The sequence below is a fragment of the Anser anser genome (genome assembly GCF_964211835.1).
Source record: "Anser anser genome assembly, chromosome: 16".
NCBI lineage: Eukaryota > Metazoa > Chordata > Aves > Anseriformes > Anatidae > Anser > Anser anser.
The window spans coordinates 10,166,140-10,179,699 of NC_139737.1; the positions used below are offsets into that span (position 1 = coordinate 10,166,140).

A 13,560-nucleotide genomic window follows, 5' to 3' on the forward strand; every position below is an offset into this window, starting at 1 on the left:
TGAAACTTTGGTCTGGCCTTATAATTACAGTATTATTAATGTATTTTTATCATTGTTAATTATTTTTACATGCTGAAATTGATTCAATATGCCTGGAGCTGCCACGCTAGAACATGTCTTGATTCTCTTCCAAGCTGGAGCCCTCGCGCACCAAACGTGGAGAGTTCCAATGCCTTTAAATCACTCTAAACCTCACCAAGTGATTTAAGTTATTGGAGCACGTTCAACTTTTTATAAGCCCTTGAATGTGAACCCTGCTTGGAGTCTGGGTATGTACGATGCAGCAGGATCTAAAATGATTTGAGTGCTTGACATATTTTCTAAGCCCCCGTATGGCTGGGGAATAATCAGGCCTGTCGGGCAGTGCGCTGTGCAGGGACTTCACGTGATGGGAACCATCACATTTTAAAGATGCTTCCAATTCCTTTAAATTGAATCATTCCTGCTTCATTTAAGGGACTATGGGTAGAGCTCTCTGTGCGGCTCAGAGGATCAGCAGTGTGATGAACTGCGTTTCATCCCCAGGCTGATGGATCGACTCCTACACAAGGTCAGTCTCATGGCAAGGCATCACTGACCGGTCTCTGGTCACAGCCCAGCAGCATTGCCACATGTGCCAGGAGCCAGGGGGCAGAGGGCTGAGCCTTCCTCTGATCTCCAGACCAGGTCAAGTCCGAGTCAGGCGGTGCCCATCGTGTCCGTGCACCAGAACCAGCAGCCCAGGGTGTGTTGTCTACATGCGAGAACTGCGGGGACATCAGAGGCCAACGGCTGGATATGCTGAAACTTCTCAGCTCAGATTTATTTTAAAATCTCCTGGGTCAGGAAGAAGCTATAAGAATGCAGGCTGGAGGATGGCTGTGCTGTGGAGGGAGGAGACCAACGTGGGTGTGAGTGGGAGCATGGCCGGAGAGCTGCCTCTCATCGGAATTGCTCAGCAGTACTGACCATGTTAAGCTTTATTGCTACCCCATTGTCTTGGCCATGAAGTTCAGAGTCCTGAAATATGTGATGGACCTTGAATACCTACCCAAACTCTTTATGTGGAAGCTGCTGTGTCCAGCGTGGTTTGTAAAGCTCCCATCCTCTGCAGGAGCATGCAGAGATCCAGGTTCAGGGACACCGGGCTGCAGTTCCAGCAGGCACAAAAGCAAGGGAAAATGCAAAACCTCCCAGAGCCTTCTGAAAGTTCAAAAAATAAAATAAATGGTCTTGGAATAGAGGTATCACTGCAGAGCAGTACAAGTCACAGCTCTGAGATGTTGATTGCTGGGTGGACTGGAGACAGCAGAGAACCCGGAATCCTCCAAAATATTCCCTTGGTTCAGATTTCAGTTTTTATGGACAACTGCAAAGCATCTCCACTATAATTCCTTGACCTTGCAATCAAATAGCGTGCTCTTTTTATACTCACAAGGGCAGCTGCTGAACACATTGCTGTAGTTTGGATTTTTGCCTTTGTGAATTGTTTCATTTAGTTTGATATCATTAGGTATGTAGCATGTATATATGAACCTGTGCAGTAAAACATCTAAGGTTTGTACCCATAAGACTAATTCCTGCTGCTCCTACTCAGTAAATAATGACAGCCTTGAGACCCATGAGTGCTGAGGACCTTAGAAAATTCAGATGCTTTCAGTTATGTGCCTATATATGGTTTTAATAGTCTCAGTTTATTAAAAAGGTAGGTTTTTAATTCTAATGAACTAAACTCTGCCCTGAATTACTAAAATGTAAATCCAAAGTAACTTTGACTAAACCAGAAATCCTGAGTTTACCCATCCATCAAAGAGGGCAGAATTTGGTTTGTTATCCTGCCCAAGTCCCATTTTAATGGCAAGAGATAGTATTATCAGTCATCTCAGTAGTGACAGTGCAAAACCCAAACTACTGTACATTCTAGGAACAGGTTCTTAAATCTTAAACAACACATAATTCTCCTTAAAACCTTCTTTTATTAAAAAGTTTAAAAAATGATATTAAATACATAAACAGCCATGTTAATTAGATTATATAGTTAATGTACATTGGAACTATGACTTATTGCAGAGTTACTGACCATGAAAGCACATTTTGATCATTCCAGACTGTAATCCCCACTTAATCCATCCCCAGTCTGTCAATCAGTGGAATACAATCAGGATATTTATGATCACATCAGACCAGAGATCTGGAAGAATTTAGCAACTTTGCAGAGCTGAATCCAGAAAAGAAGGGGGAAAAATGTTTCCACTGGCAAAATGAACCGTTGCCAGGAAAAACATTATTGTTGACTTGGCCCATGTAATTGAATTTTCTACTCAGAAGTAACTTACAAACCAGCAACTAGGAGAAATTATCAATACTGGGAACTCTCATAATAACAAAGCAGAGGAGTTTTACCTGGCACAGTACTTCTTAAAACCGTGTTTTTCTTTTTTTAACACAGCACTGTGGTTTTTTCCTCTCCTAGTTTTTTGCCATCATGAAATAATTCAAATCACTGGAGCAGCAGGAAAAAACATCCCTTTCTCAGGCCCCCAGCCTCCTGACATCCACCGCAGGCCCCGTTTCAGTGACTGCGAGCACCTCCCAGCAAGACCAGTGACCTGGGGGCAGGAGAGTCCTGGATGTCCATGGGCATCCAATGCCCTGCCCAGGCCGTGGAAACCTTCAGGTCCGTTTTACTTTTAAATATCTGATTTACATCTCAGTATTTTTGTAAGGGACGGTAAATACAATAGCGAAGACGCGTGGCACTAGGGATAGGGTTGTATAGGTATGTGATAGAGGTATGAGGATGGGCTCTTTTTTGGGACTGGAATGGCTGTCTTGTGGGTAATTTCAAAACCTTCTAGCTTTGGAATTTGTTTCCATTTTTGGAAGAAATTGAGGAAGCAGAAATCTTTAGGAAGAAAGATGTAATGAAGAAGTGGGGGAGCCTGGACAACCAGATGCCCAGGAACCAGCACTCTTCAGCTGGGGTGCAGGAAGTTCAAAGGAGCTTTAGAAACAGGGTCTAGAGATGCACTTTGCATCAAGCCCAGAATAATTCTCTCATACCTACCTATGAGCCTCCTTCTCAGTGACAGGGTGTAATAAATAACCTTGATTACGGACGTGTTATTCTATCACATTCAAGCAGTGAGAGAAACTGAGGCTGGAAGCAGAGCTATCATACTCCTTGTAGCTGTTCATAGCTGTACAGGGACATGATTTTCAAACTGATTTCCTCCATTTAGACATCCAAATTTGATATTTAGTGTCTCAGAATAGCATACCAGAATCTGGCCATTTCTGTACTAAGCTATGTGCACTGGCAAGGTTATAAAGGCTTTTTTCAGCTAGCTGATGAGCAGACGCTGTGATCAAGCTCAGTCAGTAAGTGTCTTTTTCCTCCAAGGCTGAGCGAATGTAAGCACGTTTCACACTTTGTCATTTGGTTGTGATTTGGTCTTTTGCCTGGATGGCAAACGGCTGGATTCCAAAAAATGTTTCTTCCGTGAGCTTCAGTGATTGGAGCTGTGCTGAGCTTGGAGAGGCAATCCTCTGATGAACTTTCCAAGTTCCAGTTGGCTTTTTAATAAAGTCCTTGTCTTAAGCTCAGGGCCATTGGAGGCTGTGCTCAAAGAATGAGCTTGCTGGGCTCTTGATGTTGACTCCTCCAAGGCATGTTTTTCTCAGTTGCTACTTTATCGCCCCTGACTTGGAAAAATCTCAATAACATTCTCAGTATGAGAAGTGGACAAATATTTCTTTTTTTTTTTTTTTTAATTATTAAAGAGAAACACAAACCAGAAAACAGCAGGATAATCAGTGGTCCCTTCAGCTCATCAGCAGTCATCTGATAAAGAGGTTCAGTCAACACCCTTTGCCTGCTCTGATAGCAATAAAGTCCTTGGACTGAAGCTGTCGTGGGATTAGTCTTCTGCTTGTAAAAGAAATGCCTTAGCAGCTAGCAGCGTGATGCCATTATCCTGTTGACAGTGCTCTGTGTCATTGATACTGGCTCTGATGCAGCTTCTGTTCAGCCATCCTTTGCTTTCATTAAGCTGCTCTCCAAGCTGCCCCTTTTATAAGACATTTTCCTCTGTTTCATTACGGGTGCTAAGGTATCTCTTGATAACTGTATAAACTAAAACTGCACCAAGGGTGTTCAATTTTAATTGGGCATTAAAAAGAAAGCTTTTCACCAAGTAACCACCAGCTCTGGACCCTTTGCGTGCAGTGCAACATGGCTGCTTTCTTGAGAACTTGAAATATGTCAGTTGGAGTTTGTTTCTATCAGAGTAACGTGGTAGTTGTATATATGCCACTTTCCCAGGAATGTAAATGCTTCGTTAGTTCTGTCCCTGTCCTGAAAAATCTAATATGGCACAAATAAAGTGCGGTAAATGGCTTCATGGAAAGCAGATGTGAGTGGAAGCCTAGACTCCTACCAAGACTATAGGGGACTTCAAAGCCTGAAAGAAAGAACTGAACAAAATATTGAACTGTGCCAAATTTTCACTGTTCTTGATGAAAGAGCAAAAGTGAGGAAAAAAAAAAAAAGAAAATCTGGCTCCTTGTTTTAATTTTCTGCTAGCCTAAGGCAAGACTTTTAGAAGGAATAAATTACAAGCAAGCAGGGAGAGAGACTGAATGGAGCAACTGACTGCTAGCGCTGAACAAAGGGCATTCTTGGAAGGGTCTGGTTTTACAGAACCTAGAAATTGTCAGCTCAGTTATCAGGAAGCTGCCTCCCTCCCCGCTTGTGAGCGTGCTGCTTTTGAGCAATGCCCCAGCTCCGCATGAGCCGGCTGCGTGCAAATCCTGTCACTGCACGGCAGTCATGAGTGCTTAGAAAGTGTCCTCTGCTGAAGCGTTTTGTAGGACAGCCAAGTGGAGAATGCTTTGAGAATTGTGCACCATAAGTGATAGCAACCTTTAAAGTCATATTCCAGAGCAAGTTGTATGGGCTGGACTCGGAAATTAGTTAGAATATAGATGATAGTATTCAAGAGGCTAAAACATGCACCTCAAAAAAAAAAAAAAAAAAAATCCTGTTTTGGGTATCATGGATTATGTAAGGATAAAGAAAAACACAGCAAACCAGCAGATTTTTTTCTTCCTCACATATTGTGTGGGAGTCAAGGCTGTGGCTTAAAAAAAGCTGGTCAGAAAATAGAGGAGAAATATAAGAAACTGAGCTGCATTACTTGTGGCAGTTCTTTTGTGTTGCAGTCTTACAAAATGATGCTTCATGTGTTTAAGATCTCTTCCATCTCTAATCCATTCCAAACTGCCCTGCAGGCTCCATCTGAGATTGAGATTTGGCTGGCACAGCCTCGCTGGTGGGAGCTACCTAAGGAGCGGCCCTATTACAGTGGTTTCTCTGGTGCTCAGTGCCCAGGCTCTGGAGGAACCCAGGTGCGTGCTGGCGGCCTCCTTGCTCCTGTGCATGAGGCCAGAGCTTGGTCTTCAATGCCAGGTCGTCCTCGTCCAGCCTGGTACAGGCGCAGAGGTTCAGAGGTCCCCCATGTTGGGAAAGCTGCCCCTGTTACTGCGCCTGCTCCTTAGGTCTTGTGTTGCCTTTTTGCCTTCCAGAGCCAGCATCCCACCTGGGAGGCTTTGATCATTTCTTCTGTAGCTTCAAGCATAGTGAACCCCTCTCTGTGAAGGAAGAGCTGTCAGGCATTCGAGGCAGAGCCGGCTGTGATGGCAAAACGTGACCCCCAATCCACTGCAAGTCTGGTAAAAATCATGGCATTTCTATACTATTCGCAACAAATGCTGTTCTCCCCGCTCTTCCTGCTTTCTCATTCTTCCTTTTCCATGTCCTAAAAGGCAAATAATTTTTAAGTAATATTAACCCACTCTTGATTGCACAACTCAAAGCTTAATTCATATAGATGTTTATTGTGACTGAACATGACAATGAGCTAATGGCTTGCAGAAACCATTTTGTAGATGGACACACGGTTGTAAATTAGCTGCGGGACCTCAAGGCAGATTTACCAAATACAATTGTGTTGCTGTGTCTGAAAATAATTACGTTTGCTTGAGTTTGGGCCAGGCTGCCTAAAGATTCTCTGCACTGTAATGAGCTGTTGGTGACTTGACCTGTGCTTTAGGTGTAATTTTGGAGGTTTTTAAATGTTGATGGCATTTTTCAGAGTGGTCTTGTAGCACAGGAGAGGAAAAAATAAATAAAAGGGGCAGCAGAAGTGGATGAGCAGTGATAAAGGAGAAGGAAAACATGGCACTTGCCAATTGCTTGGCTGATTTACCACTCATTTTTCTGCAGTAGCCCGAATACCAGGTTGTATTTGTTTGCCGCTGGCTGCTGAAGCCTTCGACCTCAGCCTGCCCTTCTCTCCCCCAGCGCTGACAGTAAGTGAAGAAATGCTAAATTCATTCATCTGCCCGAGATGTCTTTGAAGTCCACCACTAAAAGCTCTATTGTTTTATTAGCTGTTAATGCGGCACGGGGGAATTCTGCTGTGCGCGGCGGAGCTGGGGTGCGGGGGGAGCCCTTCCTGGTAATTTGTCACTCCTCAGAAGTCCGAGGAGCTCTGCTCTGCAAACACGCCGGGACGTTTGAGTGCTTGGGGCTGAGCCTGGAGCTGCTCCACGCAGCTTCCACCGCAGCCAGTGGGAGCCCTGGGGGTGAGGGATTGGGCCAGGTTGAGGTCGCACCTTGACAGCCTGGACGTTACCTTGGCCAAGGTCACTGCTAAATGAAAGACCACGGGCTGCTGCAAACAGATGGCTGTGCTGGCTCAGGTTGGATGCTGGTCATGGAGAAGGTGCTTGTCAGAGCAGGAAAATGGGGGGCAGAGTCTCAGAGGGGAGAAGTGCCACCGCTGAGCGCTGCTTGAGCACCGTTGGTGCTCTTTGTGGGCCAGGGGTGGTGGCTTTCAGAGGTGCTGCAGCGCCTGAGCATTAGCACGGCTTCCTACCTGAATGCAAATGTGCTTGGAGAGCTGCTAAACCGCAAGGTCTCGCCTTTCTCTATGTGCACCCTGCATGGGAAAATGGTCAAAGATCAACAAGTAATCAATAAAGGCACCCTTCGCCTTCTCCTCTCGGCTTCCAGCTCTTTGCATCCCACCTCTCTCCTGAGCTGAGGGAGCTGCAGGAGCTCACTGGTGTGTGATTATGTGGGCACACATACACCTTGTAACTGCAGGCTGGCTCTGTCTGGAAGCTGGGCACAGCACACTCGAGTTAAAGAAATGAACTGGCCGCTGCCTCGGGCTGTTTATTGCTCAGCCCTGTTGGCAGGTACAAAGGGTTTCTGCAGAAGCCATCCCTCACGTCCGGGGAGCTGTTGCTCCCTGCAAGCACGGGGCAGCTGGTGATGGGAGCTGTGTCCTGGTAAACACAGAGAGGATGGCAAGCCCAGCCTCCCGGCCACCACTGCCCGCAGGCAGCCCTTTTATTTGCTTTCCTTTGCTTTGAGTACTTCTCACTGACTCAGCCTGATCAGTCTATCACCAGAGCCTTTCTTTCTGCCCGCTCTTCCCAGTGCCTTCTGTGGCACTAAAACTAAGTCAACAGAAATGCAAAACTTCTGCCTTGTTACCACAGTCATCTAACGAATCCTGAGAACTTTGGCAGGCCAGCTCGGTGCTTTGCATGACTGCTTAACTACACTGCGAGATGTAGGTTTTGCCGAGAAGCGTACTCATTAGGTGGGCATTAATATAAGTTCTTCCTGTGATGTAAAGCTGCTGCTGTTTGCTCCCCAAAGCAGGGTGAAATGAGTCTCCCAGCATTTTCCCATGGCAGAAAGGTGAAGGGTCATGAGGAGCTTGTTCGCTAACATCCATAGCATGGGAGTGTGCAATCGATTTGATCTGCTGTGCCCTCACCTTTGGGCTCAGGCAGCTGCAGGCAGGGTGGCAGTGGAGCAGAAGGGGTCAGGGAGCTTATCAATAGGGAGATCAGAATTCAGTTTTGGGAGGTCATTTAAAATTCAGTGCTTTATGGAAGTGCTTTATGGTAGAAAATAGCTGCTGCTTTAAGGTCCCAATCCAGCAATCACACAACACTTCTGTGTGTGTCCTGCACAAAACACATCCCTCGCTAAACTGAAGCCTTTGGGTTTGAAATGGATATCTGCATGGAAGCATTTTAAGGTTTATTGTTACTGATCTCAGTTTTGCTGCGATGTAACCTTGCAAGGTGGGTATTACAGAACTAAACCCAATACGTGGCACAGATTAAGCTGCTCTTAAATAGTTTAAAAACCAGTGGCCCTTGCACACTGTCTCCTAGCATTGAGAGTGGCTTTGGCGTTCTTATCAAGATTTCTGCAAACAATCTATTCCAATGTATTTGTAAACAGCAAAAAAATACAATAATGGCCTGATATTTAAAGGTGAATTAGGGGGGTCAACATTCTCCCGCACTCCCCAGCTGCCCAACTGGGGAAGTTTCAGGATGCCTGCTTTCCCCTCTAAGGCAAAAAGCATCAGCCAGCTCTGGGAAGATACTCCTCTTGGACAAATCCCTGCGGGCAGTGCACATGTGCCTTTCAGGTGGCCACACTGGGCTGGGTTTCAGGGCTTTTATTGGGGCAAACATGGGTGTTCTGTTTCCCCATCAATGGGTGACTTGCTCTGTGGGTGCTGGTCCCTGGCAGCCCCAGCTCAGGGCCCTTGAGCTGTGAACTGGAGTCTCTCAGCAGCAGCACAATAGATTGCTTCCTCACCACTTGCTTTCCAGCAGTTTGGGAGAGATTTGAACCCTGTCCCAAATTTCTCTGCTATAATGCTTGGAAAATGCATTTAAAGGAGGCATTTAATCAAAAAGCTACTCTACAGAAATGGTTCTTTCATCATGTTCCCATTAACCTTAGAATGCTTTTAAGTACTTTCTCTTTCGTGGGAATGAAGCTGAGGAATATTTCCAGCTACTCCAAATTTTTTATTTCAACTCGTGGGAATTGGTCAAGCCCAAGATACCAAATAGAATCCAAACCTGGCTGGCTTTTTGTCTTCTGCAAACGTCCTCAGCCCCATTGTTATGTCTCTGAACTCGCAGCCCTATTTCTGAGTATAAAGCAAGGATTTTGTGAAGCTCACCAGCACTTCTAGTGCCAGCGTGGTGTATAGTGTCTTGCTGCTGCATTAGAAGGTTACATTTACAATTGCCACATTATTTCAAAATGTAAGAAAGATTTTTAGGAAGCAGTCTGGTGTGTCACTAGCACTGTTCACCCCACTGCAGGGCCCAGAGCAAGCTGTATCCCTGGTGTCAGCATGCTCAGACTTCACCTGCTCACATTAGTGCGATACCTGGGAGCCTGCTCCTGGGCAGCATTTGCATTGTGAACACTGCTGTGCCCTCTGCAGGATCAGGCCCTCAAGCAATGGAGGTGAGGAATGCAGGAGTTCGTGCTGGTTGTCAGTACCCAACAAAGATGCTGGGACGAAGGGTCCGTGCTGGCTCCTTGGTCACAGAGAGCTCCCAGCCCTCTACAGGATGGGCAGCAGCAACCTGCAAGCAGCCCCTCGCTGCCAAATCCCTGGCTGACAGCAGCACAGCCCTTCCCAGCTTCAGCTGGAGGTTTTACAAGTTGGAGCCAAGCAAAGACTTTTCCATCCCTAAGCACTCGCAAAAGCCTGAAGATGTCGCAGCCAGACGTATTTCCAGATGGGTAAACTTCCAGGGGCTGATGATGGATTTGATGCATCCCCGATGATGACAGCGGAGGTGCTGACTCCCCTTTCAATTCCTTCCCCTAACAGACAAGGTCCCTGAACCTGACCCACTTCACCGACATGTGCAGCGCTTGTTTCTCTTCTGCAGCCTGTCTGGTTGGCTTTGCTTCCTCCCCCCCGCTCGTAACTCCCAGCTTCTTTCCTGCAGGAAAGATTAGGAAGGATAGGAAGTCGTCTGTGCAAAAGGCATCCCCGGCCAAAGTAAATACAGGTCACAAGATTAGGCTTCATCAGAACTTTAAGCCTGGCCCAAGCTAAACAAATGAGCTGTCATGCTCTGGTAAAAGATCCAGTATGAGCAAACTGGCATGACTGCAAAAATGGTAAAGCAGCTAATAGGTTTTGCAATATGGAAGTTTTAAGTTTTGTTTTTAATGCTGCATTCCTGAAAGTCAAGACTCACACTGAACTTCAGATGCCATTAATTTTGTCTGATGGCCCCGCTTGCCACTAAGCAAACACTTCCCAAAGCCCAGCGATAGAGCAGAGCCCCATGAGGTTGTTCCGCCCCAGAGACCCCTTCCAGCACAGAGGAACAAACGGGAAGGAAGAAACACCCTGTCTCAGCTTGAACCCTGGGTTTCTTGGCTGTTACGCTGAGACTAAATCTTTGAATGAATTACAGACTATTTTTTTGAGGAAAAAAAGTCCTCCACCTATTCAAATATCCAACTCGTTGATGTCCAAATACCTGCACAGAATCCAGCAGTGGTGCGATGGCAATAGGCACCACAGCACGCAGGAATTATGCAGTTGTTCACAAAAAAAGGTTAATTGAAATGGTAAATGTCTCTCAGTCTCTCAGGTTTCCCTGTAAAAAGAAAGAGGGTAACTTGCACTAATAGGAATATTTTCTCTTGCAATGAGCAGACCCTGTGGACATAGGACTTGGGTGTCATCCTCTGGCACTGTCCCGTTGTGCAGCTGTGGGCACGTTAACTTCTCCCTGAGCGTTTTTGGTGCCTGCACAATGGGGTCAGCCGGGTGGGGAAAGGCACTGAAGCTGTTATCTGCCCTGAGCTACAGAAATCTGCAGCACAGCGACATGTTCAATATTTACTGGTCATAACAATTATAAGGAAAAAAGCAACAAGCATTAAAAGTCTTTATGGAACAAAAGGCAGGCTTTTAATATTGTTTTAATGTACTTGACAAAGCTTTAGTTTAGAGCCAAGCCAGTCTCCTGTAAGTGTGCAAGGGCTGAGACAATTTAAAAACCAAAATATTTATCCCAATAGAGACCTTGCAGCTTATCAGGTAACTGCAGGCTGCGTTTAGGCCATTTTTAACTGGGCATTAAAAATATTTTTGACACATGCTTTATTCCCCTACAATAGACCCTAATAGCCCCTCTGAGGCTTCCCACAGCCTTATGTGCAAAAAGTAATGGGGATTGGTTTAAAGAGTGGAATTTGACCCGAGAGAGAAGTGAGTATTTGGGGACTACTTAGTCCTTGGTAGTACTTGGGGGCTCTTTAGTCTGTGGGGCACTTTATTACTCATTAGTGCTTGGGGACGCTGTGTTGTACTCGTTAGCATGCAGTATGGGCTGTCCAGTGGCTTTCTCCGTTTAAGCATTGCTGCATTGTGGCAGAACACGTAGACCTTCCTCCTCCTCATCAGGGAAGGGGCAGCTGGACCTGGGGCTGCTCAGGGCCACCAGGCATCCCCGGGGATGTTTGCCAGCAGAAAAGGATTGTGGAGTCCTGCTGGACACCAACGTGACACCCACAGGTGTGCGGGAGCCTCTGGTGTTTGCACAACTAAATATACAGCCAAGAGACCGAAGCATGCCTGCAGGGAAGCCAATTATGCTGGTGGGCTGCTTGCATAGCTACAGTTCAAAGCTACTCATCGATATAGGCAAGCCTTGCCCTTCTGCAGAGGGCAATGCCATGCTGCTGGCAGACGGTGCATTAGTTTCTGGTTTTATGAAACAAGCCTGGATGAAACTGCCAAAAATCTGGCCACTCTTGTGCCACTTGCTGTACAGCATCAGCCAGTAGTGGAGATGCCGTCAATCACCTTGCACGGCCATCATCATCTTCCCAGGCAGTGCCACTTCTTCCCTTAGGGACAGAAGAAGATGGGCTCGGGGTGGTGGTAGTCTTTTCTCACTTTTACTTTTCCCGTTAGCTTAAATTATTCCCAGAACTCAGCAAACAGGGATCAAGTTTTCTCCACCAGGCAAGGTTTACTCCAGGTCTGGAATAGTGCCCGAGCTTCCCAGCGGTCAGGAAAAAGCTTGCAGGGAGCAGATGAGTGACTCCCTTTGTATTTTCCATCCATCAGGAAAAGCTGCATCTGAAAAAATAATAGCTGAACTGGAAAATAAAATTAGACAAGTCTGAACAAATATGGAAACCATCCCTGACCCGGTGTTGGAAAGAGTCTCAAATACTAGAAAGGAGAGAAGCAGAGAAAGGGAATGGATGAGTTTCGGCCTCTGTTGGGAATATGGAAGGAATTATTTCATTCTTTTTCCCCGTCTATTTGTTCTCTATATGGCACTCTGTGTGGTTAACCCTCCGTCTTTGTCATAAATATGTGGCAGAGACAAGTTTTTCAGAGGGTCCAACCAAACCATCTGTTTTGCATCTGTGGTTTTGCATATGTAAATATTATTATTAATAGTAGCAAAAGCAATCATAATGACAGCAGGAATAGGAACACTATTAATAGTAATAGCACTGACACTTGTATTTGTATTGCTGCTGGAGGTCACGCTACGCAGAGGGACTCAGCTCTGAGTTTCAGCAAGAACAAAAGCATGTTGTTACCCCGAGGAACTGTCGGTGGGCACAGATGCAGCTGTGGTGTGATGCCAGGATTGCCACGAGGTGCCCGAGCATGCTGATTTCCCGCAGACCCATGCTGAGGACCTTCCAAGGGGGAAATAGCTCCCGGCAGCTGCCAGCCCCGTGCTGTTCCTGCTGTCACGACAAGGAGAAAATGCTTCACAGGACGGTGAGCTCAGCTCAGCGGCACAGAAATACCTGGACACAACTGGAAAAGTTCCCTGGAAAAGGTAATTATGTGATTCCTGCTTATTCAGAGGCTGAATTTGTCCCAGTAGGGTCAGGGCATAGAGGTGGTTTCTGCACTGCCTAGTGCTGCATCCCAGTCCAGCTCCCAGCCCAAGGTACCTGGTGTCTCTGAGGACACCGGGCTTTTCTGGGTGGTGACCTCTCAGGGCAGCTCCTTCTGCACACCATCAGCATCCTGCCGTTTGAGGGAGACCTCGCTTTTCTGCCCCTCCTTTTGTCTTATGACCAAAGGTGACAGCAACTCTCTACTAACGAAATGAGCAGAGGGAGGACCTCAGGGCTGGGGGAGCTGAGGCCAGAGGCAGAAGCAGCAGCAAGGAGGCCAGAGAGAGGCAGGGAGAGCAAGGGCACAGGTCCCCAGGGTGGGGAGCCCAGAGGTGCTCGTACTGGAGGGAGCAGCAGAAGCACTTCAGGGAGGGCAGGAGAGATGCAGGGAAAGGAGAAAGCCCCTGGCACACCCTAGGCTTGGGTCTGATCCCCGCAGTGCCTGGAGATGCACAAGCTAACAAAACACATCTCAGCACACCCTCCTCCTTCCAGGTTCTCCCTGGGTTGAGACAGTATCTTTGTTCTAATAGGAGGAATGTTTTTTAGCTCGGCTCTGGTTGTTTTGCTGGATCTGTACTGCATTAAACAGCCCATCTTCTGGTTTATATTTTTTCCAGTTATCATATTTCATGTATCCTGGCTCCTTTCATCCAGCCCCGTATCCCCCCAAGCAGAGACTAAGCAGGATCCAGTCCTTGAGCTCGCTGCTCTCACGTGCACAGGAGCGATGATGAGCCCCCTGCCCCCCGTTTCCCTGCTGAGCTGTGGGAGCTTTA

General features: G+C 46.7%; 1 protein-coding gene across 1 annotated transcript in view; it reads left to right on the forward strand.

Annotated features, from left to right (window-relative positions):
- The window catches only part of LOC310882855 (uncharacterized protein), a 99,263-nt gene that overhangs the window by 79,582 nt on the left and 6,121 nt on the right, over positions 1-13,560 (forward strand). The window contains exon 2 of the mRNA XM_083802224.1: positions 12,410-12,717. Within this exon, the coding sequence (XP_083658350.1) occupies positions 12,410-12,717 (308 nt within the window). The remainder of the gene's footprint in view (positions 1-12,409; positions 12,718-13,560) is intronic.